The sequence below is a fragment of the Canis lupus genome, chromosome 10 (assembly GCF_048164855.1).
Source record: "Canis lupus baileyi chromosome 10, mCanLup2.hap1, whole genome shotgun sequence".
Taxonomy (NCBI): domain Eukaryota; kingdom Metazoa; phylum Chordata; class Mammalia; order Carnivora; family Canidae; genus Canis; species Canis lupus.
This window is the reverse complement of record NC_132847.1, coordinates 70945022-70971938: the sequence shown is the minus strand read 5'-3', so window position 1 is coordinate 70971938 and position 26917 is coordinate 70945022. Positions and strand designations below refer to the sequence as shown.

The following is a 26917-nucleotide window of genomic DNA, read 5'->3' as shown; positions in this document are numbered from 1 at the left end:
CGTTTATGTGAAACTTCTTGGTCCCCACCTTTTTATTCATATCAATCCCTTTAATTTCATAATTATGATCTCTCTCCCTTTAACTTATCTATCGATTCCCTCCATTGAAGTTACACCTTTTATTTATCTGACTAGCATTTGTTTAGTGAAAGGTTGTGGAGAGCACCCATTACAGAGATAGTCACAGCACTACTCACTAAAGATAAACTAATAGTCTTCCTTGATTTACTTCAAGAAAAAAAAGTGGAAGAACAGTGAAACCTTTTGGTGGAAATATCATCACCATGATTATTCCTATTTACTGAGCAACATGACATTATGTGAAAATCACTCTGTCAACTGCAAGAACAGATGAACCAGGACACAAGGGGTGTCATATAATAGTGTCAGTGGCATATAAAAAAAAATGCCAATCCGAAGAGAAAAGATCATTTTCCCCAGGAAGAGCTATTTCCCACCGCGCATCCCCTCCTGTCCTCTCTCCATCCATCTTTACTGCATCCATCTTTACTTTCATAGACAATCCATAATCACCTCCTCCCTACCCCAGTTAGGTAACTCTCCTTACCTCTCCTACAAGCTGGTCCCTGGCATTGTTGTCACATGGGGGAGGTGGGGAGGATAAAGCTTTATGTCAGGAGTAGAGAGACAACTTAAAAAGCAGCTACTTGAGAAGGAAAGACAGTGGCTTAATTCACTTAAAGGGGAAAATTGTTGATGCCAGCTACATTCCTGACAAGCAGCAGGAGGAGAAAAAGAGAGGAAAGTGGGATGAATCATAGGGGGCATTTGTGGATGATAGGATTAATCTCCCTAATCTTAAAGTATTGCTTAGACTGTTTTGTTTTTTTTTTTGTTTTCGTTTTTGTTTTTGTTTTTGTTTTTTTGCCTTATATCTCTTCAATGAGGACTGCTGGAATATTTGAAAAAGACACACTCCTGATTTTAGTTGTGCTTAAATCCCAAGGTTAAAGAGGCAACTGTTATATCAGGAGCACTGCTCTTGACCTCACAGGGCCAATGGGTTTAAGGATGGCTGACTCTCCCTTTCGTTCCCCCAAACGAGATATGCTGGGTCCTCTCTTTCTCTTCCAGATCATGTTTGTGTGGTTAAGAACTGCTATAGGGCTTTGGGTAAGCTTTTGTCCATGGATTTGGGTTATATGAGGAGCCCACCGAATGTAGTTCAAGATCACGTATGGCAAATACTTCCTGTAAAGGGCCAAAGATTAAGTATTTTAGACTTTTCAAGCCAGAAGGTTTCTGTCACAACTGTTCAGGGGTGCTTTTAGAGCAAAAAGCAGCCATCAACAATACATGAGTGAACAAGCATGGCTGTGTTCCAATAAAACTTTATCTATGACACCAACATTTGAATTTCATTGGTATTTTCATATGTCATGAAATCTTCTTCTTTTTGCCACAGTTTTGTATTAAAAAATAGAAAAACTATGGTTAGCAATTTATTACCAAAGTAGGCAGCAGGCCAGATTTGACCATCAGATCATAGTTTGCAGACCCCCTGTTGCAGATCAAACAAGATTTGAAGGCGTGCAAGCTTTGTCAATATGAAACATGAAAAAGAACTTTCCCCAGAACTTGGAAAAGTCTGAATTAGATTCTTGAAAAGAAACATTTTTCCTTCGGAAAGGATAGCTTCAATTTTCAGGTTAGGAGCCAGCTTTAATGGACCCATAGGGCTCTTTTGAAACTAGCGGCCGATGGGAGGCATAAATAGAGAAACAATTTGTTCTTTTAAATGAGCTGGAGGGAGTTCTTGCTCTGTTGTTTACAGGATCCATTTCCAGAGAAAATCATCTCTTCCTAGGTCATGACACAAAGCCCGCTTACACTCAGCCCCTGGCAAGTGATCACCTGGAAGGCATAGTCAGACAGGTGTGCTGTTGCTGTACATGGTACGTTCAGGAGATGAATGACGATGGCACCTCCGGTGTTAATTGAGCTTAATAAGCTCTGTCCGTCCCAGGCCTCAGACCTGCTTTCCAGCGAGGGACTGTTTTGCCAAGGCTCCTCGCCTTCCTCAGTACGCCCTTACTTAGGCTGTGCTGATTGATCTCTGATCTTCCTCAAGTGGTTTGTATAAACTGACCTGAGCCCTAGAGAGTGACAGAAATCCCAGCTCTTAGAGACTATAAAGCAGCCCTTGCAGACGAGCCTGAGGGAGCATGAAAAGGAAGGGAATCTAAGAGGAGCCAATTTTCTCAAAATACAGAAGGCTGAGCAGCTCAAACCAAGAATCCTGAGAAGAGCCAAAGGCTGTTCCTTATGATCTCATCCTTAGGATGAGAGACACTTTCCAAAATGGAAACCAAAGCCTAGGCCACTACTAACATGGATGTGTAGAGTTTTCTAGGTCCACAGGATACTGGTCAGTAGAAAAATACCATTTCCATAAGACACACCCAAACAGGCCACAAGGCAAAATAACCATTATATTGATTTTTCTGTTGATGTTTTGATGGCGACAACACCTGCAGGGGAGGCAGTGACAGAAACATGGTGCTCGACCCGCCCCGGCCCCCACCGCAGGCCTTTCAGCATTGGCAGTGGGTTTGCCATTTTGGGGTTCCCAGCAGGAAAAGGATTTGAGGCATGGTTTAACTGACCCGTCTCTGTCATTATCCAGACCATGCCCCTGAACTGGAAAACCTCACCGTGACCGAGGCTGGCTGGGATGGCCTCAGACTCAACTGGACCGCAGCTGACCAGGCCTATGAGCACTTTGTCATTCAGGTGCAGGAGGCCGACACGATGGAGGCACCTCAGAACCTCACGGTGCCGGGCAGCCTGCGGGCCGTGGAGGTCCCGGGCCTCAAGGCCGCCACCCCTTACAGAGTCACCATCTACGGGGTGATCCGGGGCTATAGAACACCGGTGCTCTCTGCCGAGGCCTCCACAGGTACCTCTCACCCTTCTGTCTCTAGCTTCTGTTTTTCCTAACAGGAAACTACCCACGGATCATCAGACACAGCTCACTTTTGACTGGACTTGCTCTGCCCCAAGTTATAGCATGCTGTGGTGTCTAATAAAGGGGAGCTACCAAGCTCTACGACTCCAGGGGCACCTTTGACACTGCACCCCATGTGAACCATACCCTTCGGGGTTGTGCAGAGTCCTGCCTGGGGACTATACACGCAGCCCCAGGGGTGGGCATCTTTACCTTCATAGCCAGACTCCCTACTGGTAAGGGATGTGAAGGCATTATATTTAAAAGGGAGAAAAAAAATCCCATAATTAATCTCCCTGCCCACTGAAGGTTGGGGCAATCCTTTAATAAGATAACAAATATTTTTCTAGACGTCATGCTCTTTGCTCTATTTCTCAAATTCAGGAAGCTGCATGATACCTGTCTCTCTAATGAAAGTCTTGTATTTCTAAGTAATGTAAAGCTATTCTTGTCGTAAAGGTCCCCTGGATCCTGCTGTGTGGTTTGATCATTAAACTAGTTATTTGTCCTTCTCCAGGGGAAACTCCCAATTTGGGAGAGGTCATGGTGTCCGAGGTGGGCTGGAACGCCCTCAAACTCAACTGGACCGCTCCGGAAGGGGCCTATGAACAGTTTTTCATTCAGGTGCAGGAGACTGACTCGGTAGAGGCAGCCCAGAACCTCACGGTCCCTGGAGGACTGAGGTCCGTGGACCTGCCTGGGCTCAAAGCAGCCACTCATTATAGCGTCACCATCCGTGGGCTCACGCGGGACTTCAGCACGACTCCTCTCTCTGTTGAAGTCTTGACAGGTACTCTAGACTAATTCATTAATTCTCTTCCTCCCCATTTCTCTGCTCAGGAGGGATCAGAGCTCTTTCTGCTGCAAGCTGGGCTTAGGCCCCGCCACATTGGGGAACACCAGTGAATCATCCCCACTTCCATCCAAATGTCATATCCCTTATTTGGCCAAGTCCTAGTCTAGCATGGTAGCCAATTCCATGGAAAATTCCACCTACTCTTCCCTTACAAAAGTGAGAGTTGACTTTTCTTTCAAAGCAAGATTCAGTCATAATAGCTAAGGAATTGGAAAGCACAATTTGCAAGTGGAAAAAAAAAATTGGTCTGAGCTCATTTTAAGAACACACTAAAAGATTCCCTAAAGCCCCATTTATATGTTAAGAATGGAAGTTATGAACTATTCCTAGAACTATCTTTCATTCCCGGAGACAGAAGAGAAAAACCCTGGCTTTAGTGCCAGCAATTAGAGTGTGCTCAGCACCTGCTGTAAATCATGCATCTGTAATCAACACTAACCAGACAACTCATCCCAACCTCAGCCAAGGCGTCATCTTACCTGAATCCCAGCATGCAATTACCTTTTTTAGTAACTCAGCAACTCTGTGTCCTCATGCAGAGGAGGTTCCAGATCTGGGAAACCTCACAGTGCCCGAGGTTCGCTGGGATGGCCTCACTCTGGACTGGACCGCCCCCGATGGGTTCTATGAGCAGTTTGTCATTGAGATCCAGGAGGCTGACCAGGCCAAGGAAGCTCACAGTCTTACGGTTCCTGGCAACCTGCGCTCTGTGGAATTCCCAGGCCTCAGGCCTGGGACCCCTTACACCATCACTCTGCACGGCGAGGTGGGGAGCCACAGCACTCGACCCCTTGTGGTGGAGGCCATCACAGGTATAGGACCCTCCTCCCACACCAGAGACATGACTGAGCTAACCTTTCTTTGGAATAGAGAACATTCCCCGTGCATCAGAATTTTATCTCGATGTTCCTAATGAGCAGCATGAACGCAGGTTCTAACTCAGGGAGGTCTGGGTTGGAATTCCACGTTGCTCGCTGGATGTTCCTGGGTCTATCATTTGACATTGCTGAGCCTTCTCTTCTCACCTTCAAATCAGAGATAATGGCCTACCTCAGAACATCGTCCTGAGTAGTGAATGAAACAATAGCCGGAAGTGCTTAGCAAAGGTCCCATCCTACGGTAAATACTGAACAGCAAAGAGCTAAGTCTATCAGAGAGCCAACGTATCATAATGAAAATAGCAGACACAGTAGCGCTGTGGCACAAGAATGAGGTCGGAACTTTCTAGAGAAATCTTATCATTAGTGGCCTCAGAGTCATTGACTGCCATCCAACTTGCAGTCATATCTCCATGGGATAAACTTTGAAACCATCTAGCCATCTTTGGCTGAAACTGTTCGAGTCTCTCTCTCTCTCCCCTTAACAGACACTCACGGCAGATTTCCAAGAAAGAACAGCCACACTTGACTTCAATGTTTTTCATTCAGTTTGGGGAGGAAAAACAATTTATCTCAATTTGTCCCCTGGAAATATGCTGTTCCATCTGTTATAGGAAACTCTGTGCTGTTCATGAAGTTTTTAGAAACAGCCTTAAAAGGGGCAAATGGGCCAGATTTCTGGTAATAGAGTTTTTATGCTGGACCCTCCATCCGTGCCTTTCTCCATACATCCTGCGGTTTGATAATAGCACCCAAATAACCTAATTCAAATAAGTTGTTCTTCTTGTTCACATATACCATATAAATTTGGTCCTTGCTAGAAGCTACACACAATTCCAAAAAAATAAGAAAGGTGATATCGCAATCCACCTAAGCTGGCCAGGTTATATTGTCCTGTGCTGCTTATAAGGCCTTCAAACCAAATGAGCAAAATGGGCTTTTGAGGCACGAGCGACTTGGATACAGGGTGCTAACAGTCTCTACCTGTAGTGTGTAAACTTTTGTTTTTAGCAATAGAACTCCTTTTGTACATGGAAATCTTACAAGGAACCCTACTACGTGAACCCCAGATAAGTGGCAGCTCTCCTCGGTGAGGTAGGGAGGCAGAGGGGACTTCCTGCATTGATGCTTTCCTGCAAAAGCACCATGGCGATGTGGTACGGCCCCTGAATACGGCCCCTGAATATGGGGCCCTGAATACGGCCCCTCCACTAGGCTGAGTTTGCTCAGACTCTCACAGTGCTCCGAATCCTGAAATACCTGAGAATAAGTACCTCCGGTGCACTTTTTTTTTTTTTTTTTTTTTTTTGGCTGAAATCCCTACAGGTATTTTCTTTTCTAACTTTGAATCCATGGCCACTGCAGCCTTTAAAAAAGAGTCTGAGAGATTGCACTTAATCCTGAGAGGTGTGACGCTAAACAGTGGGCTTTGCCACATTCCGAATCCAGACTTTCTAAATCAGCAATAAGAACTACATTAAATTTCCTTCCTACGCGGTAGAGAGATAAATAGTGGGCCCTGTTCTGCACCATTTACCGAGCAAAACATAATCACTTTTAATTAAAAGTAGGCCCCTCATTTTGCACAAATGGCTTTGCTTCATGATACAGCCGTTCTTCGTTCAGGCACAAAGTACTCACAGAAGGTAGGAGGGAACGAACCGAGCCAAGAATCCAGTACAGAACATTTGATCCCTGAAAGCCGAGCAAAGTCCAGAGATAAAACATCACATTTGCCCCGACTGAGACCGCACACACTTTATAAAGCCAGTCTGATAGCAGGTGGCCAGCAGTCAGACCATGTCTCCCACGTGGAGCCGTGAAATGAGGCAGGTCATTGTCTCCAATATGGCTGAGACGTGCCAGGGAGACGCATCTAAATAATGATGTATCTGTTGGGCTGCCACTTACTAAGCACTCCGTGTGGGTCAGGTACGACACTCAGGGCTTTATAAACGGGATTTAGCCATCACATGGTCCAGTAATAGGGCACTATCAGCTCTCTTTGTAGGTGAGGGGAGAGAGACTCAGGGATGAGCTGGGTGACAGGCCCAAGGCTACCCAGCTGATGTCTCATTGTTGGAATTCCAACCGCAGCCCAGCTGCCTGCAAAGCCTGCACTTTAAGCATCCCTACCCCCCTTTCCCTGACCTACAATCCCCCCTTTCCCTGGCCCACAATCCCACCTTTCCAACTGCCCTTTAGCTTCTGGCCACGCATGCCCAGACACCTCTTGTGGGTTGTGCAGTGGTTCGGATGGCATTGCCTTCTAAAGGATGAACCCCAAGGATCTTCCCCCTTCCTGGCCTTTTTCAACTCCTGAAGAAAGCTGTGGCTAGGTTATGGCAGTCCAAGTTGTAAAGAAATGCCCAGAGACTGCAAATGACCACACATACCCAGGAAAATGCTCATGCCTGCCTCTCTCTCTCTCTCTCTCTCTCTCTCTCTCTCTCTCTCTCTTCCCTAGTGCTGGGCTAGGGGACGTTTGGTTTCCTCCTTTTCTGGTTTGCAGAACTGACAAATACCTCTCTGTCCTTCTTCAGAGGAGCTCCCCCAGCTAGGAGACTTAGCCGTGACCGAGGCTGGCTGGGACGGCCTCAGACTCAACTGGACCGCAGCTGACCCGGCCTATGAGCACTTTGTCATTCAGGTGCAGGAGGCCAACCTGGTGGAGGCACCTCAGAACCTCACGGTGCCGGGCAGCCTGCGGGCCGTGGAGGTCCCGGGCCTCAAGGCCGCCACCCCTTACAGAGTCACCATCTACGGGGTGATCCGGGGCTATAGAACACCGGTGCTCTCTGCCGAGGCCTCCACAGGTACCTTCCTCCCCACTGTCCACGCCCTCCCCGGGTCCCCCTGCTTCCTCTCCAAGAGACTGGGCAGAAAATCAGCTTCCCTCCGCGTCTGGGCCCTTCCCTCCTGCCTCCTAGTGGCTGGCTGTGCATGCTCGGGGACGTCCTTGTGAGCTGTGCTGTGGTCTACAAGCCTCTGCCATTTCGAGAATGAATGATAGAGATGTTGCCTTCTCTGACTTCCAGCCTCCAGCCTCTCCCAGACTTTGATGCCTCGTCCTCCCACTCCCTCTCTTTTTGAATGTTGGCTTTCTGTTTCAGGAGACAGCCTGGTGGTTTTCATTCTCTTCTCCAGTGCTGCACCATAGCTAAAAGCCACCCCTGGCCACGTGTGAGTTCGGGTAGAGCACCGATGATTTACTGTAGAGTCTTTCTGCTAGTTGGAAACGGGTGCTTTACCATCCCAAATCCCTCAAGGGTATGGGCGCCGTGGTTCTTGCATTTAAAAGAAATGTTTTAATTTAAATGTTTCTTTAAAATGCACTGAGTATAATAAGAGAACTGAATTACCCTCCTCTGGGCAATTCTCTCAGATACTGAGTCATTGTTAGAGAACACCAAATTAGCAAATAGCTAGACCAAAAAGGGGGGAAAAAATCACACAATTATGACTGGAGACGGTACCAAAGAAAAAGCCATTCATTAGGAGACATCCACACAGCAGCATTTGAAACAAGGAATGTCCCAGGCTATGAATGTCAAAGCTCTGATGCCCTTTTTGCTCTTTTAATCAAGAGCTGCTCCCTGGAGTGTTGGCCTTGCGCGGCGCCCTCCCAGCGCTGGCCCAGGAGGGTGCGGCGAACTGTACTCACCCAGTGGCAGGGCCTTCCGTGCTCCCCAGGAGCCTGCGCCAGTGAGCAGCGTCCCCCAGCACCGTGTTCCATTGTTCGCCTTCCCATGTGCCCCCACTGGCCTGATGCTCAGCAGAGGTTGTCCTGTTTGGGTCTGCATACGCCTGCCCCATTTTTAGATAATTATTACAACGAAACTGCCATGCAAACCGATACAACCTCCTGGATTCTAGCAAAAGCAGAGCTCTACTCTTTAGCCTCAATCATTTCAATAATCCTCGCTGAGACAAGCACTATACAGACAGCCACTGTGTGGATGATGACCTTGAAATGCCCAGAAATTGCAGCTGAGGCTGCCCAGGGTGGACCCAGGGCTCTTGGATCTGACATCCATAAGTCATCTCTTCCCAGAAGGCAAGAGAAATCACCTGCCATTTCTGATCCTTCCTGCAGATCCTGCGGTTTGGGTGCCCTTTTATGTGTGTGTCCAGTTTTGTTCTGTTTCTTTTTAATGAGAGCAGCATGCTTGTTTGTGAGGAATTGGAATGAGGGGAGGAAGCCGTAATCCCCTCTGATGTATGTCTCACCACGTCTGTTGGGATGGGACGCCTTCTCCTTCCCTGCTAGAGAAGCAGTACTAGCTCCTCGCACCCCGCTTCCGCCCGCCCTCTGCCTGTTTGATTCCTGTTGCGTGGAAAAGCACTGGTAGGACTGTCTCCTGGACGAAATGCTACTTCTTGGCTGAGGAGGAGGCCCTGAATGCCTGGCCTCGGCTCGGCTCCCCTGGCTGGCAACGCGGTAGCAGTAGCTTTCTTGGCCCGCGCAGAGGCAGTTAGGAGAGGACGGGCTATTCTAGCAGAGTATGAAAACAGCTGGCTGCTGTCAGGAGGACGGAGACAATCCCAAGAACTGTACTGACAAGTTGCCAGTTCCCTTCAAGTCACAAAATCAGAAGCCTCAAGGTACCACCTTGGGGGGGAGTAATGGCATCAGAATCACTCAGTGTTCATTTAAATAGATGGGAGCTCCCCCAAAGCGAAGGATGCCCCTAGGAGGGAGCTGAGTAACTGGTCTCCCAAGGGCAGAGACTGGAAGCTTCCAGCACTCCTTTACCTCTTGACGGACAGCCAGCAGCCCTGCAGAGGGGGGAGCATGAGCGCAGGCCCAAGGTCCCTGCTGGCCTCCGCTACGTGGCTTCTCACACGCAGGATCTCAGCGGCAGCTCCAGAGCAGGGCAATCCAGCTGCCCCCACCTGCCTCTGTGTCTTCTCCTGTTGACCAGTCCCCTTTCTCTCTCCCCTCGGCACCGACAGCTAACACCCGCTGCATTTCCCTATAACCCTGAACTAGCAGATCCTTTTACCCAGCCGCCGTTCTATTAACAGCCTCCGTCCTAAAACACGAGCCAAATGATTAACCCTCGATTCATTTTTGTCTTCTCTCCTCCCCCCCCCCCCTTTCAGCCACAGGACCTGAAGTGGGAAACTTAACTGTTTCTGACATAACTCCTGAGAGCTTCAATCTCTCCTGGACAGCCACCGATGGGGCCTTCGAGACCTTTACCATTGAAATTGTTGATTCCAATAGGTTTTTGGAGACGATGGAATACAATGTCTCTGGCACTGAACGAACTGCCCACATCTCAGGGCTACACCCTAATAATCATTTTGTTATCTACCTCTCGGGGCTCGCTCCCAGCATCCGGACCAAAATCATCAGTGCCACGGCCACCACAGGTACATCTGCTTCCTCCCATGTCTGATACCCTCTCTCTAGGTCTGCAGAGTCTTCTTTGCAAGGTGAAGCTGCTCCTTCTCGCCCACTGGAGCACAAGCCGTAGCGCACGTAACTCCTCCAGGACGCTAGGCTGGAGCACCACTTAACATAACTCTTTTCCAACAGCAGCCCAAATGGTGGATTTCCACGAAGCCCCTTGTCTGCTCTACCACTGACCTAGCACATGCGCAGCACTAAACGTAGTCTGGTTCCGATTGCCATATGGAATCTGGAGAAAAGAATTTTGCCCTTCTGTACCTAAAAAGCCAGAGTTGCCCTTGATTTGGAAAGGTGTCTCCATCAAAGAGGTCTTAAAAATTATATTTTGTGTTATCCTAGTGTCTTCGGCCTCCCGCTACCCAAGTATCCCAAAGATTTAATGAGATTGTGTTGGTGCTCTTATTTTTTTTTTCAACTGGGAAATTTTTTTTTTTTTAAGAGCAGATTTCTAATCAGATGGGTGCACAAGTAATCTGTGCCATCCAGAAAGACCCAGCGCCACTGCGACCTCTAGGAGCAAAGATCTGAGCATGCTGTCTTGCCCCCAAGAGGAGCGAATGGTGGATTTCAAAAACAGAAGTAGTCAAAAGCTGCTCTTCCTGAAATTTTTAGTATGTGTGGCACACATGCTGCCCGAGACGCTCCCTGGCTTGCAGCAAAAGAGAGCTCTCTATCTGAATTCAGAAAGGAGAAGGTTATCCATTCAAAGTAGCATCCTTAGCATGTTTTGGACAGTGAATCCAAGAAAAGGGTTGACATCATAGCTTCATCTATCACTTAAGTCACCCATGGCCCAGGGAGGGTCTGTCCCCATTGGATGTGAGATTACAGAGGGCCAGCGGGGTGGTCGAGCTGTCGTCCTCCCCAGATTCAAGTCCACCCAAACCAAAGGGAGAAAAAAAACCACCCAACCCCAATCCATTTGTTTCTCATGGCTTGAACTGGGTTTCCACCAAGGACCAGTGCCTTTTCCAAAGGATGAAGTCTGAAACTTTATGGATTTAGTCTTACATGTTTTGGTTTTTTTGACTCTGTGACCGTATTTTGAACTGACACGCTTTCATATTTTTTTTTCTGCTTGCTTTAGTAGCCGAACCTCTCCTTAGCCACCTCACTGTCTCGAATGTGACCTGGGCCAGTGTGTCCCTCTCGTGGAAAGCCCAGGAGGCTACCTTTGATAGCTTTCTTATAGAAGTTAGGAATTCCGTCCACCGCCAGGAGACGGTGGTGCGTTCTGTGCCTGCAGCGGCTCGCAGCTCTGTCATCACCAACCTCAAAGCTTCTTCTAATTACACTGCCCACCTTCATGGGCTGATTGGCGGGCACCCTGCTCAGACTCTGACGGTCCAGGCAACCACAGGTATTTCCCATGATGGCTTCTTCTGGAAGTCTCCATTGAACTTCTTCTGAGGAGCATTTAAAGAAAACAAAAAACAAAAAACACTTGCTACTCGTTTTCCATCCTCCTTTCCTTCCATATCTTTCTCCAATTTGATAGGGCCACCCAAATCAGAGCTTTAAAACTAAAAAAAAAAAAAAAAAAAAAAAACCCTCACCCCAAATTAAGGAACTTCAATGTCAACCTCTTTTTTTCCTAAATAGCCACTCACATCTGGAGCTGCTCTGTTTGTTTGTATAGAGTTAACCTGACTTGCTTTGGTTGAATTTCTAAACCCTCCTTCCATCTGATCTTGAATAATCGTTTCCAGTTCCACCCATTATCATCTGCTTGTGGTCTAATCAAAGTTCGCCTGTGTCATGTTCAAAGAGGTGCGTGCATGCCAGTTTTGGTTCCCTGATCAGAATGGTCTACATCCTCCTTCTCTCCCGCCGAGACTCTAAAAAGCCAGGAGCATGCAGAGAAAAGACCCTAATGCACGCTCTCGGAACCACGTGAGAGGACCCAGGGGTCTCACCTTGTTCTTAAGACTTTTATTTGCTTGTCTTCCATGCAAACAGACTGTTCTCTTTTGACCTTTCCCCTGTCCAGCATGCCTTGTCATCTACTGACATCCGTCACAAAATGTCAGTCTTGCCTTCATCTGTCATCTTGTCCAAATCTTGGTGCATGTGGTGAACGCTCAGAGCATTAAATTCTTGAAAAGATCTGTTGTTCCCAGGAAGCAGATGGCATGTTTTGAAGGGTTAGAAATAGTGAGAGAAAGATGTCCCAGCTTGCATGGAACACTGACCATAACTTCCTTCTCTGTCTTTCTTTGGGGTTCCTCTTGCACCTCGCTTTCCAGCTTGGTCATACCCACTGGGAGACAGCTGGAGGCCAGGCTGGTCATGAAAACCTAGGTATTACTCTGCATGGTGAATGTGTTGCCACTGCCAGTCCCTGTCTGGTAGCATGAGAAGGGTCCTAACACACATCCTTACACGGAGAGATTGCTTCCACGGCCAAATACAGGGAAAGAGCAAACAGAGGCCTATTTTGTGTGGTTGAAGTAATTTGCCAATGTTGTGGCTAAAAATTATAGCATCATTAGCTTCTCAAACTAATTGCTAAGTAGGAGATTGTGTGCCATTACCTACAGCTATCTTCTGCTTCTGAGCCAGAGCCTTTTTTGCCCTTGGAGACTTCATGGCATCAAGTTATGCTGTGCGATTGTCCAGTTAAAGTTTCTCCAAGTGAGTCCCTCCTTTCCTCTTAATCCTGGAGCTGCAGCCAAACGACTCCTAAGTCCTTGGAAGAAAGAGTCTTTCTCTTCCTAACACTAAATGCCGACCCTGGTACCTCAACCCTCCAGGACTGCCGCCTCTTTCTAAAATACAGTTTGAGTTGAACTTATTTTGATGTTAATATTACTTGATGAATGAGCATTGAGGAGGCCTGACGGTCCGCATCCTGGTTGAAATTAGCAGCCCAGGCCCCCTACATTAAAAATGAGTTGCCTTCATCCCTGATCTCCCAGTCTTTAAGGCACAAGGGGAACTTAACCCCCAGGGGAAACGGCTGTCTTTGCAAATTATCCAGTAAGTGAATTTTCTAGTCAGAAAATGCAACACCTAATTAAACTTTCTTTTCACTTTGTATTCGTCAGGAAATTCATGAAAGCCATTTTACTTTACAGTATTTCGGGTAGGATGCAGATTTCCCCAAGGTATATAGGAGACCTTTAGATTCCTAAACACTGTGGAGAATTTCTCTTGTGCGGGTATTAGCCTTTAATTTGTACAATCCAAATAGATCAAAAGAACACTAAATAAGGAAACTTCAAAGTAGCATTTTCTAAGATGTGCTCAGCTCCTTGAGATGTTCAAAGAATATTTCTCAGAGAGAGTATCCATTGATCAGTAAGTCTGTGAAATTCTGGGCTACACAAAATTCAGTAAGTTTCTTTACAGAACCAGCATTTCAGAGGCTATAAAATGCTAACGTGCTTTGTGAATCTCTAGAGCGAGATAGAATATCCACAAATACTTCACTATAAAGCTATTTTTCTTAGAGCACGTAGTGCCCCACTGCAAACTTTAGAAACGCACCCTTAATATTCTGTATTATTCCTGTCTCCCATTCTAATTTTCTTCACACATACTTACAAGGAATGCACATCGATGTCTACAGGGAAATCAATGTATTCTCTAGCATTTTAGTCAATGCAAGTGTAGCCACAGCCTAATATACGACCTTTCTGAAAATATTTGGAGGGATTGGCACTTTCATGTCCTATGGCTACATTCTGGAAAAATCCACCGGTTCCTCTAATAATGTCTCTCTCTTTCTCTCTTACCCATGCCCCTTTCCCTTCAGAGCCAGAGCCACAGTTGGGCACGCTAATCCTTAGCAATATTACTCCCGACAGCTTCAACGTGTCCTGGACCACTCGAGCCGGGCCTTTTGCAAAGATTGTTGTCAATGTTAGCGATTCTCACTCGCTGTATGAGCCCCAGCAATTCACGGTCTCAGGAGACACACAGCACGCTCACATCACGGGCTTGGTGGAGAACACTGGCTATGACGTTAGTGTGGCAGGGACCACCTGGGCTGGGGACCCCACCAGACCCCTCACTGCCTTTGTCGTGACAGGTACTCATTCAGAGGTTCTTGCTTGTCCACTTATCCGTTTAGAATTCTGAGATGGGGAACGGGGAAGGGAAATGTGACAGGCCTTCTAAAGGGAAACTCGGCACCAAATACAGTCTTCACTCCAAATGTAAACGTTTAAGTTTGGAGAGAGCAGATCCTATTGCAAAAAGGGGTATTTTGCAGCCATTTGTGAGAAATGGAGACCATGTACTTGACAGTTCTATAAAGCTTCCAGGGATTTCCCTGCCTAGCTATATGGGCTGATCCATATTTTAGTGATTCTGGCTGAAGAATGAGTTCTAAGTTAGTAACAGCCAAGAGCAGGAATTTTGTCCATAAATCAGGTTATGTAAGGCAGTTCATAAACCACCTGCCCCAGAAATGCAGTAATTTACCTTTTGCTTTAAAAAAAAAGCAAAAAGCAAAAACAAAAAACAAAACAAAACAAAAACTTTGTCCTAAATCAACACCTACAACAGATTACTGAAAGTTTGACCTGGGATAGCAGACAAATCCAAACTTAATTAAAGCTTACCCATTTATTGAACTTGACCTCTAACCTCTCTTTGAATTACATAAGAATTACAAAAAGATATGGCTTTCCATTTTCTTGCCTGAGATTATCCCAAATCAATGGCAAAGACTGCGAACGGTGTTGATTTACCAAATCTCTAGGCGTGACAAATATTTAGAAGTCTCTTGCTTTCCACTAATGATAATTTTCAGGAGACCGGCTTTGCCTTCTGATTGTTACATTAAACCAGGCCTCTCCCAGCATCTAAATTGCTGCCAATAAGACTTGTTAATACGTTCAATTAAATATTTAATTGACTGCAGCCGTGATGACCTCGAAGCATGAGGGTCTTGAAATCAGGCCTGAGTGGTTTCTCATTTTCTCCCACATCTTTCTTTAGCTGCATAACCTTGGCTGGTGCTTAACTGCCCTGAATTCCAATTTCCTTATGAATGAAGAATGGACACCCACAGCTGATTCCAGCAGCCCTTGTCTCAGGAATTAAATGGTTATGATGGAGTTTACCTGCCTGGCATCCAGCAGGCGTCTTCCTGGGCTCTATTTCCTAGCAATAGGAAGGGAGGAAGGGAGTGGTGTTCTTAAAAATAAGCAACAAGTCTAGATAGAAACCAGGCAACTACTATTATGAAATCGTGACTTCTTATTTTTTTAAGAGAACAGAGGATGTGTTTTAATGTGAGATCAAAAAGTGGTTGTTTTTTCTGTTCCATGCTTTTGTGAATTTAGTCATTCAGAGGAGTCTTCAAATGCAGAACATGCTCCTTTCTGAGTGGGGCTGGGGAGGGAGAGGTGGGGACTTCTATTCTCTTGCATCCCAAAGCAATGAGAAGAGCAGGAGGAGAGGAATGGCCAGCCACAGATCCCGTCAGTCAGGCCCTTACTTGTCGCCCTCTCACAGGACCTCCCACAGAACAGAGAGATGAAAGGCAGGCTGGGAGTGCTGGTCTTGGGAATCCCAGATCTGGTTACAGCATTGTCTCAGCTAATCCTTGAAGTGAAAAGACCCTGAGTCTTAAAAGAAGCATATTTTTTAAAAAGAAAAAAAAAAAAAAAAAGGCTGAACATGAATGACTATAAATAAGGCCTTAATTGACTAATTAGCCTGAACACCCTCCTTTTTTTTTGGAACCTGCTGCTTTGATGGGGTGGAGGTGCAAAGAGGCTAGCTATCAAAAGAGGCGCCATTTATCTAAACAAAACTCAGCAACAGAACTTGAGATCTTTGTCTTGCAGACAAAGAAGTCTGTTTGCACAGTGTATGCAATTTCATCTCTGCCTTTGATAGAGTTATGATTTTTAGATCTTTACATGGTAAAAAAAAAAATTCTCAAAACAAATGTAAAGTGTGTTAAATATATATAGGACGTCCAAGCCACAACAAAATTTAAATCTCTGCTTCAGATGAAAGCAGGGTTGAGGGCATTCATTCACTTGTTCATTCAGTCACCAAAATCTTCTTTTTTTAAACATTTGTCTTTACATTCCATGGGTTAGACTCTGGGGATTAGTGTAAGGTCATTTATCTCTTTGAAAGTTTCTATTTAGAAGCAATGGAGCAGGTGCCTCTAAATGAGGTGGAGCTGAAGCAGCCTTGGTCATGGAATGCCCAGGTCCATGCCCCCTCCAATGAAAAACACATTCACCGATATCACATTTTGTTTTGCTAGAGGGGAGTCGCTGGACCTTCTTCATCGATCCTGCTTACGCCTCCAGACCTGCCAGCCCTGATGGGGCTGACCAATTAGACATTGGCTTAGGTTGTGGAAAGAGCATTGAGCTTGGAATCAGATAGCTGGGTAGGAGGTCAGCTTAGCCATCCAGTAGATATATGATCCTGGATAAGTCCTTGACCTCCGTTTCCTTTGATGTCATGGGGGTGAAGGGACAGGTAGCAATATCTACTTCGCAGTGTCATTGTGAGGCTTCAATAGGAGAATGGACCTGAAGCCTTGTCAATTGGAAAGTGCTGGCACTTAGCTGATAATGAGCTCAGTCCTTTGGGAAATCTCAGTGATTGAAAACCCCTTGGCACCTAAGAAATACGAGTGCCCGGGACACATGTTTGGTGAATGAATGAACAGATGACATCAGAAGTTACTAAAGATCCAGACTTGTCTTTATCTCCTGACTTTATCCAGGAAAACAAACAGCAAAAGAATTAACGAGTCCTAATATTCCATACTGGGTCACAACCATGATTTGTTAATTCTGACTCATGAAAAAATCCTACTCCCTCCCTCTATTTCAGCTTATGAGGATGTCACTAATGGGCCTCATCACCTTAGTTCAAAATGCAAACTAGGACTGGAATAGAAACATATGAAGTATACCAAAAAGGAAGTATATAAGCATATTTGAGGGGCGGGGGGAGTCTATTTCCTTCCTCTCAACCTGAAGACAGTGGGAAGCAGAGAAAGGGCTTTAGACCCAACAAAAGATATCCAGTTTTATATGGAAAAATGTATGGCTTTTAGAATGAGACCCAGCTAAAAGCCTTGCTTCTATCACCTACGAGCTCTGTGACTTTGGCCAAGCCAATCAACCTCTTGGAAATCAGGGTTTTTTTTTTTTTGCCTGCATAATGGGAATAATGTCTATCTCATAGGCCTGTGGAGAGATTGATACAAGATAACATCATCTGGCACCCAATAAGCTTTTACTAAATATTCATTTTCTGAGAATTTAACACATTTAGTGTTTGATTTGGGTATCTTTGGTATTCATGGAGACTTGTGCTATCCCAGCAGGGTCATTGCTGCTAACCTGAGTTATTTTCACTCCTCCCTTCTTTCAGAGGCCCTGCCCCTTCTGGAAAACCTAACCATTTCCGACATTAATCCCTACGGGTTCACAGTTTCCTGGATGGCATCGGAGAATGCCTTTGACAGCTTCCTAGTAACGGTGGTGGATTCTGGGAAGCTGCTGGACCCCCAAGAATTCACACTTTCAGGAACCCAGAGGAAATTGGAGCTTAGAGGCCTCATAACTGGCATTGGCTATGAGGTTATGGTCTCTGGCTTCAGCCAAGGGCACCAAACCAAGCCCTTGAGGGCTGAGATTGTTACAGGTATTTGGATTCAAGTGAGCCATTTTCTCCCCTCTTTGGTTCTCTTCTGTGTAATCCATCTACCTCATCACCATGGCTTTAACATCCTTGTCCATTTTCTCTACATAATCCATAGTTGTGGCCTGCTCTTTTGTCTTCCCCTCACCCACATTCCCCCTTGTCTTATGTCTCTACCGAGCACTCTTCTCCCACTCCAGAAATGAGAAGGTCGAAATGTTTGCCACTTGGCCTCCCAAATCCTTTAGACCATGTCTTGTCCACAGTTCTTTGTGCTTACTCCACATCACCCTCTTCTGTGCACATCTTGGCTGGTCCTCAGCTATGTTTCAGCCTTCTCAAAAGAAATATACCAATGAGTATATTTCAAAAACCTATTTACAGCATTTGCCACCTCAAAATCTCAGCTGTGATCTTGATAAACTTACCAGGTGGGCTCCTTCTTGGAAACCTACTGCGAACCTATTGTACTGGTAAACACTAATGTCATAGAGATTCTTTGACACAGACTAAATCCATAATTTTCTTAAGACTAATAATAATTCCTAGAGACATATAGCATTAACAACTTTAACAATCAGAAACCTGTGTTTCCCAAAGTCTTTCTAGAGTTCACTAGTTCCATAGGATATTCAAAGGTCCTCCTTGGTGAAGAAGTTCCATGTTCAAATAAGTTTTGGAAACACTCAGTTAAACATAGTTTAGTAGTATCCTTGACAACAAGGCTTCACAGAATATCCCAATGTGCATGTGTCTCTCCAAGAGGGACTTACCCAGGCAGTATTCCCCAAACCTTTTTGGTATTGGGTGCCTTTTAAGGAAGAAGAACAAACAGGAATAGTTTGCTCTGAGTACACTTTGGGAAACTCAGCTCTAAATTTACCTCGACACTGAGTTTTGTCTAGTTAAGGCAATCCAAGATAATGCCTTGGGTCCAAAGTATGGAGCACAAGAGGTTCTGGGCCTCAGGTCTACTGTCTGAACACTTATCTAATGGTTTAAAAGGCAAGCAAAAAAGTCAAGAGAAGGAGCCTTCTTTAGTACAAAAGTTCCAAGAAAAAAGCAAAAGACCATAACGTTTATAAAATTTTAAAAGCCATTTTGCTCAGGATCAAGGGAAATACACCCAGCAGTATCTTCATGGGCAACTCTACAGATCGTTAATACGGGTTTATTTGTCTTTTCAAAAAGAAAAGAAAAAGGTCTCACAGAGGATGGGCACTCAGCCATTGGAAGACAGCAAATGTAAACAAGTTACTGGCTTTGAACTTGTTTAATAATGCTGGGAGGGGCCAAAGCTGAGTCCAGATGTGGATTTATAGAATCGCTTTTAGACAAAACTCACATATGCAAGCATCCACTTGGCTTGTACTGAATGTGTGAACTCCATCTTTCCCTTCTCCTTGTTTGTGTTGAATAATTTTATTTTCGGTATCTCAGGACACTTCTATCTCTGAGAGCCAGGGCCACTGCCTAATGACACCCCCCCTCCAAACCGAAGAAGAAGATTGCACAGGCTGGTAAATGATGTTCTCTCTCCTCCTCCCACCATTTTCTCCTCCTCTAGAAGCCGAGCCAGAGGTTGACAACCTTTTGGTTTCAGACGCCACCCCAGATGGTTTCCGTCTGTCCTGGACAGCTGATGAGGGGGTCTTCGACAGTTTTGTTCTCAAAATCAGAGATACCAAAAAGCAGTCTGAGCCACTGGAAATAACCCTACTTGCCCCCGAACGAACCAGGGACATAACTGGTCTCAGAGAGGCCACTGAGTATGAAATTGAACTCTATGGAATAAGCAGTGGAAGGCGATCCCAACCAGTCAGTGCCATAGCAACAACAGGTATCGTACATAAACAGGAGATAACAGAGAAAAGTCGGGACTTGGGGGTCTTCTTTCACAGGGCAGCAAAATAATAAGAGCTTCAAATGCAGCCAAGCTGTTTCAATTATAGACGGTGTGAGTGTGGACAATTTGGCTAAGCCTTTAGGCAAGAAGAGTGTGATGCGATTTATTTAATGGGATTGTGAGGATTGAATGAGATAATTCGTGGCAAGCCCATAGCAGAGGATCTGGTGCAGAGCAAGGGCTCAGCAAATTAAAGCTATTTGGATTTTCATTATTTTCATTAATACATCATCATCATTACAGTTACTGCATTTTTAAAATTCCAAAGAGCCTTCTTTCACCCTATTATCTTGTCCTTTTTTTGTGTGTAGAAGTACCTCTGGTCAAATGTTTGACCTTACAGTATACAGAGGATAATGGAGAAGTGGTACCTCCACCTATAAAGATGAATATTTATCAGATGCTATGTGTGAATAATCAGTACCATGCTCAGGAAGGATCAAAGGAGGGAGCTGGCAAGGTCAACAGGCTGCTCTTCATGAAGCTCATGATTTTATACGATAGATACTCATAGCAACTCTAAAAAGCACTAGAGGGGGAAATGCAAACCCTTTCCCATATGAGTTGTTTCAAGAAGAAAAAAGAAAGTTGATTGGTAACAGGACTTTTTAGAGGGAAAGACCTATATAACAGGTGGGGTGAATTCCCTCCTGAAACTAAGGGACAAAGAGAAGCATGGCATTCCCTGGAGACCACTGCTTCAAAGAGGAATCAGAAGGAAGAATCACAAAAGCACAGAGAGAGGTAAAAGGGACCTGAGAAAGGGTATAGCCCAGCTCAGCCTCTTCTGTTTGTGCCATAAAGAACCTGAAGCCCAGGAAGATGTGATTTGCCTAGCATCACATGGCCGGGTTTGCTGTAGAACCCAAACACCAACTTATTTTAATTCTATTAAATGTAAGCAGGCTGGATGACAGGTAACCAACAAATATATATACGTGCCATCTCTGACGGGCATAGAGCACAGCATTAGCCAAAACCTTCTCTTTGCCCAGAGTTGGGTGTATTGTGATGTCAAGTCTCAGGACCTGCTGAACTCAGAGAAGCCACCTACAGAAACCATAATCAGTATCTGTGGGCGTGGAGGGAAGGCTGAAGTGCAGACGGCAGTTCAGTCAGAGGAGAAACCCTGTTTCTTATTAACTCGGACACCCTATCCTTGGGATGCCGGTCCTGTCTCCTCCTCCCTGTGGCTGCCCATAAAACAACTCCAGATCAGAGACAGAACCTGATTTTGACCTTGGTTTATAAACACTGCCTTTCAAAGTTTACTTCTGATCACTGATTTTGTTTTGCCAATCTTTTTTTGCTAGAGGTCCTGCAGTTCTAAAGCAAAAAAAAAAAGAGAGAGAGAGAGAGAGAGAGAGAATGAATAATCAAGAGCTTTTTTTTTTTTCTTTTTTTTTTTTTTTGGTTGTTAAGAACAGAAAGAAAGGAAGAAAGAAAGAAAGTAAGAAGGAAAAATAAAAGAGACCCTGCTCTTTTGGAAAGACTTTTCTTTAAGGTCTTATTTTGGGGCTTTACATTTCACAGCCAAGGAGAAGTGTGTGTGTGTGTGTGTGTGTGTGTGTGTGTGCACGTGTGCCCGTGTGTGTATACACGTGTGCCTGCACCCCCTTGCTCCGGTACTTGGAGAGGACAGGACAGGACAGGTGACTCCATCAGACAGCATACGTCTAATTCCACCATCACCTGAGCAGTTTCACAAAGCGCCCCTTTTGTCTTTTCCATCCTTCCTCCTCTTTCCTCCCCCACACAGTTGGAAACCCTTCTCTGAGATGTTCTGTTCCTCTTTGTCCTCATAAAAGCTGCTGCAGATTCTCTCACTCCCTGGGCACAAGCTGCCAGCCTTGAGTGCCTGGCGGCAGAGACGGAGGTTGGGGGCAGCATAGGGCAGCAGACCTAGTGCTTTGGCCTGGAGCCTCTGGGCCCATGCCTGGGAATATATCTAAGCCTCGCTCCACCAGCTGTGTCACCTTGGGCAGGACTCCTTTCCTCTCTGAGCCTTGGTCCCCTCATCTGGCAAGTAAAATTTAACTCAGAATTCAGCCATGAGGTTTAAATAAGATCATGAATGTCATGTGCTTCGTTTCCTTATCCATTGTAACAATACTATTATTATGGTTGGGTGATTTTATATGAATTTCATCTTTTTAATGAGCCACTTGGTTCAAAATTCAAAAATTAAAAAAGGATATAGAGCAAAGTCCCTGTTCAATGCTGTCCCTGCTCCCTAGTTCCTCTCTACAGAGGCGGTCAACATGAGCACTTTCTTGTCCCTACAAATAGACAAAATCAGGAATAAATCTGTACGCTTTTTAGAATCGTTTCAGGGGAACACTTCCATGCTCTGGCGTATGTGTGTTTCTTCCCAACTCCCACTATGTGCCCCGCCCATCCTACTGTTCCTCTCCTAGCCAGACAACCTTGAAACTCCTCTGCCCATTTCCAGTTCAGATGCACTTGAAACCACAGTCCACCAAGTTACAATGGCAATGTGTCCGGGGACCTGACTCAGCAGGTCTGCAGAGACCCTTGCTTGGCAATCTTCCCTTCCCTTCTACGTGAACCAGGCTCTTGATGCTCGGTGCCTCTGGCTCTGACTCCCATGAAGCATAAACACATGCACTCCTTGCCACATGCAGCAGGGCAACTGACCCACTTTCATCTCCATGATTCGCCATGACACGGCCAGACCAAGTGGGTGCCGCATTCAGCCCCACTTCACGGATGTGGAAACTGAGAACTACGGGGGTAAGGCGTTTTTAGCTAGTAAGGTCAGCATGGAATTCAAACCCAGATCAATCTGACCCCAAAATCCTTGCTCTTAAACCATACTGGCTACAGTAGCTGTCCCCTGGAGCTTAATATGGGACCTTGGACATATGACATATTCAGTAAAAATATGTGGGAAGGAGAATAAATTTTTAAAAATGGTTGTCAACGGCCACATAATTAAAGCAGTGAACATTTGCTACAGATTTGAGGAGGCAACGTTTTATGCAAATTGCAGATAGAAGCAATTTACATTTACCAATTCCAAATGTTTTCCTAATGGAGTTTTTATTGAAAACCAAGCGCCCACTTGGGAAGACACAGGCATCACCTTTCTTGGGTCTTCCCAACTTTTCAATAGTAGGGTTTAGTTGCTGTGTAGGGCTCTATCTTCATGTTCCCATTGACCATCTCCTCTACGATGGTGCTGGAGACTTATGGGCACTATTTATGACAGAAGGAGATATGCTAAAATAACAAATAGTTTTTCACACCTAGGGAGGCCTATCGTCCAAAAATTCCACACCATTGAGCCTAGAATTCCATCACTACGGTGCCATTCCTTTGGGTTATTATACATAGCTGTTTTCCTACCACCACTCTGATCGAGCACATCCCACTCTGATGTATGAAGCTACTAATTCTTATGACTTCCAAGACGGGCAGAGCTTACTGCTGTTTTGTAGATGAGAAAGCCTGGTGTCTAGAGAAAAAAAGCCGTGTCCACAAAGATACATCTAAAATGTGCTGAGGTTTGCAGTCGGAGCGAAAGGCGGCATGGACCAGGCTAGCTGTGGGAGAGCACAGTGCCTGCGTTTACACACCTCGCTGGTTTTTTGGTTTCTTGGTTTTTGTTTTTTTTTTCAGCCAGCCTATCTAGATCTTTCCTGGGAGATACTTCAAAATCCAGGGTAGCCCATGGGGAAAAGAGTTATATGGGAAAAGAAATAAAGAAAGAACAATCGCATTCACTGAATTCTTACTCGGTGCCAGGTTCTTTTAGGGGTTTTATATCCATGAGCTCTGCTAATCCTGAAGCTGTTCCTGTAGGTGGGCATCACTTTTCCCACTGGACAGATGGAGGCTCACAGAAGTGAAGGGAACCGCCTCCGGTTGCCCTCGCCCTCTCTGGTATTTGGACAATCAAGATCTTCCAGGCTCCAGAGCCCTTGTGGTTTCCAAAGCTTGGTTCCAAGGAGAGGGCAAAACCCCAGGCAGCCACAGAGGCTGATGACCAGGAGAAAAGGTCACAGAAGAAAGCCAAAAGAGGAGAGAATCCAAAATGAAGAGGGGAAAAACATCTCCCCCAGGGGGCTGTGGGCTTTAAAACTTAATGATCAACGTGGGTTGGAGAGGGAAAAGATGAGGAAATGAGCTCCCCGGAGACCTGAAAATTGTTTCCTGATCTCTCTGGTTAAACATGGTCAGCTGAAGAGGGCAAAGAGCTAAGCCAAAAACTACACAGAGGAGAGCCAACGGAAACTGGGTTTTGGGGGAAGGTATTTATGTAGCAGAAACTGTCCCGTGGGCATGGCTTTCCCTGCAGGTAGACCCAGCGCGCAGAGGTGTTGCCTTTGCTTGCTCACCTGGCTCTGGACCTCCATCCAGTTCTGGGAATGGGTTTGTCGAGGTCAGTTTCCCTGTCAATGTCACTTCCAGGATCCCCACGCTGCACCGCTCTGCTGCAGCAGTCCTGGGACCCAGAAAGGTGACACCACAACCACGTGTGTTGGAGAACCAAGTCTCAGTTTCCTCCTCTGTAAAATGACTACAACCATACCTTCTACTCAGGGGTTTCTCAATGAGGATTAATCCTTATCGGTTACAAAGAACTACATAATTGTCAAGTCTTGGTATCATTTATAAATTTTTTTTTAATTTTTCTATTTATTATTTATGATAGTCACACAGAGAGAGAGAGAGAGGCAGAGACACAGGCAGAGGGAGAAGCAGGCTCCATGCACTGGGAGCCCGACGTGGGATTCGATCCCGGATCTCCAGGATCGCGCCCTGGGCCAAAGGCAGGCGCCAAACCGCTGCGCCACCCAGGGATCCCTCTTGGTATCATTTATAAAAGGAACTAGAAAGCTAAGGTTTGGGGGAAAAAATGCTAAAACTGAAAAATTGTAGGATGGCATATTGTCCCAAGCTGTGACACAGCTCAGACTCATTTCCTCAGGTATCAGCTGTGGTGTTAGCATCCTACTTGAATGAAACCTAATGGCTGCTCTCAGGCTCTGGGCCCTCTACCTGAATGAGAGAGCAATAGTTTCTCTTAAGCCACAACTTGACCGCAGATCACCGTATTCTCCATCTGAAAGGCTTGGCTCAGACACAAACTCTAGAGGCTGAGGTTTCCTGGATAAGGAATCCAGGAAGAATCTCTGAGGAGCAAGATGGTTGACTAATTCTGGGCTTCTCCTGTGCTTTCTCCTTGACAGCCATGGGCTCTCCCAAGGAGATCAGTTTCTCAGACATCACTGAAGATTCGGCCACTGTCAGCTGGATGGCGCCCTCAGCCCAGGTGGAGAGCTTCCGGATTACCTACGTGCCCATTGCAGGAGGTAGGACACTCCAAGACAGGAGGGGAGGAGCAGCCTGGAGGGTTTGTTTGAGTGGGATCCTGAAGGGCCTCTGATAATCCCATCTCCCAAACACAACCAAAGAAAGTTACTTCCTTCTATTTGAGACCCTCTCTGTAGGTTTCATTTGTAAAATGCTGTAAGATCTTTGGAAGAACTGCCTTGTGAAGGGTCATTTTATGAAGACCCTCTCCAGCCTTGAACCTCTCAATTCCCATGAGAAATGGACTCCGATGTTGTTTTCACTCAATGGCAGAGACTCTAAATACATCTGAGCACACTCATCTGAGAAACTCATCTTGACCTGCTTGCATGTGGGGTTTTACCCTTTGGTCTCAAAATCTGTCTGTCCCACAGATGGGGAGCTGTGACTTTGGTAGTAGAACTGGGAGTCCTAGTTCAGCACCCGGGGGCTACAAAGACCCTGGTGGGGTGGCGGGGAGGGGGCATGCACAGTCAAATCTGCCCAAAGCCATCCTGGCAAGCGGAAGTATGTACAGAAGGGATGGTTGATATCTCTTTGGAGGAATGTTGTGGCAGCTCTACGGAAGTTTGGCCGGCTGGTATGTAAGCTCCTAACTCGTCCTGAAATATAACTTGTGGCCTTTTTGGCAAATATAAGAGTACCACACTTGACCATGACCGTCTTCTTTCCTTGAAGAGTAGAATCTCGGCGAGTAAGGGAGCCTGTACATTCCAAAGCTAAGACAAAGGGTTAAATATATCCAATATACATTACATAGTGAGCTTTTCATACTCTTTGTGGGAAAAAATAAATAAATAAAAACATGCCAGCTCTCTACTGAACGGAAACTTGCCATTTTTAGCACATTGTGACTTCATGTTTTTTTCCTCTCCTGGCTTGGGTTTTGGCATCTGCATGGATGGAAAAAAAGCATTATACAAAAAGTAAGACCTCTTCGCTTATGCCAGAGGGTAGGAGCTAATGGGAGGAAGTCAAGAAAATGGTATTGGATCAAGATACAGTTTCATTTCCAAATAGGATACACCCGTTCTTGGGGCAACGGTAAATCTCAGTGAGGTTCACCATTCCCGATCTTGCTTTTGCCATGTTCCAGGGACATCCTCAGTGGTAAATGTGGATGGAACCAAGACCCAGACCAGGCTGATGAAGCTCTTGCCCGGAGCAGAGTACCTTGTCAGTGTCATCGCCATGAAGGGCTTCGAGGAAAGTGAACCAGTCTCAGGATCGTTCACCACAGGTGTTTTTCCCACCTTCCACATAATTGCTCATGACTCAGCCGCTGGAAAAAAGCTCTTTTATTTGGGAAATCCTAGTGGAAAATGGGACTGAGTTTGAGGCCCAAAGACCTCATTTCTGGCCTGTCCCTGGCCTCTTATGGGCAGGGTAGCCTGGACTTCATCCTTAACCTCCCTGGGCCTTCATTTCTTGGGTTAGTGTGGAAGAAAGAGCACACATTTGGGAGTCATACTGACCTGGATTGAAGTGCCAAGTCTACAACTTCTAGATACCTGAGCTGTCAGTTAACTTCTCTAGGATCTAGTTTCCTTTTCTGTAAAACGGGTACAATTCTGCTTCCTTTGGAGGGTGCTGTAGGAATCACATGAAATGATATATGTAAAGCATCTGTACATGTAAATGACTGTGCCCGTTGATCCACCTCTTTCCCTCCCTGCCTATTGAGAGAATCCTTTCAAGCAGGTGCATCACATAGACGTGCAATGGTGACAGCTATAAAGTAATTACACTTGATTGAGTGGCTACTGTGTTCTGGGCACTGTAACTAAACCCTTTGCATTTAAACCATTAATACGGCTACTATCATTCCCATTTTACAGAGGAAACAACTGAGATCCAACGAAATGAAATACCTTGGCCTAGGCCACACCACTTACTAGTTATGCTGAAGCAAATTTGA

The 26917-nt window shown here is 45.7% G+C and overlaps 1 protein-coding gene across 10 annotated transcripts in view; it reads left to right on the top strand.

Annotated features, from left to right (window-relative positions):
* Nucleotides 1-26917, top strand: part of TNC (tenascin C) — a 92441-nt gene that overhangs the window by 48718 nt on the left and 16806 nt on the right. The window contains exons 11-21 of one of the 10 annotated variants that reach the window (XM_072842521.1): nt 2648-2920; nt 3486-3758; nt 4364-4636; nt 7246-7518; nt 9809-10081; nt 11209-11481; nt 13879-14154; nt 17484-17756; nt 19321-19593; nt 24876-24998; nt 26096-26239. In XM_072842521.1, coding sequence (XP_072698622.1) covers nt 2648-2920; nt 3486-3758; nt 4364-4636; nt 7246-7518; nt 9809-10081; nt 11209-11481; nt 13879-14154; nt 17484-17756; nt 19321-19593; nt 24876-24998; nt 26096-26239 — 2727 coding nt within the window. The remainder of the gene's footprint in view (nt 1-2647; nt 2921-3485; nt 3759-4363; nt 4637-7245; nt 7519-9808; nt 10082-11208; nt 11482-13878; nt 14155-17483; nt 17757-19320; nt 19594-24875; nt 24999-26095; nt 26240-26917) is intronic. The other 9 variants (XM_072842523.1, XM_072842524.1, XM_072842522.1 and 6 more) reach the window with 9 other exon arrangements.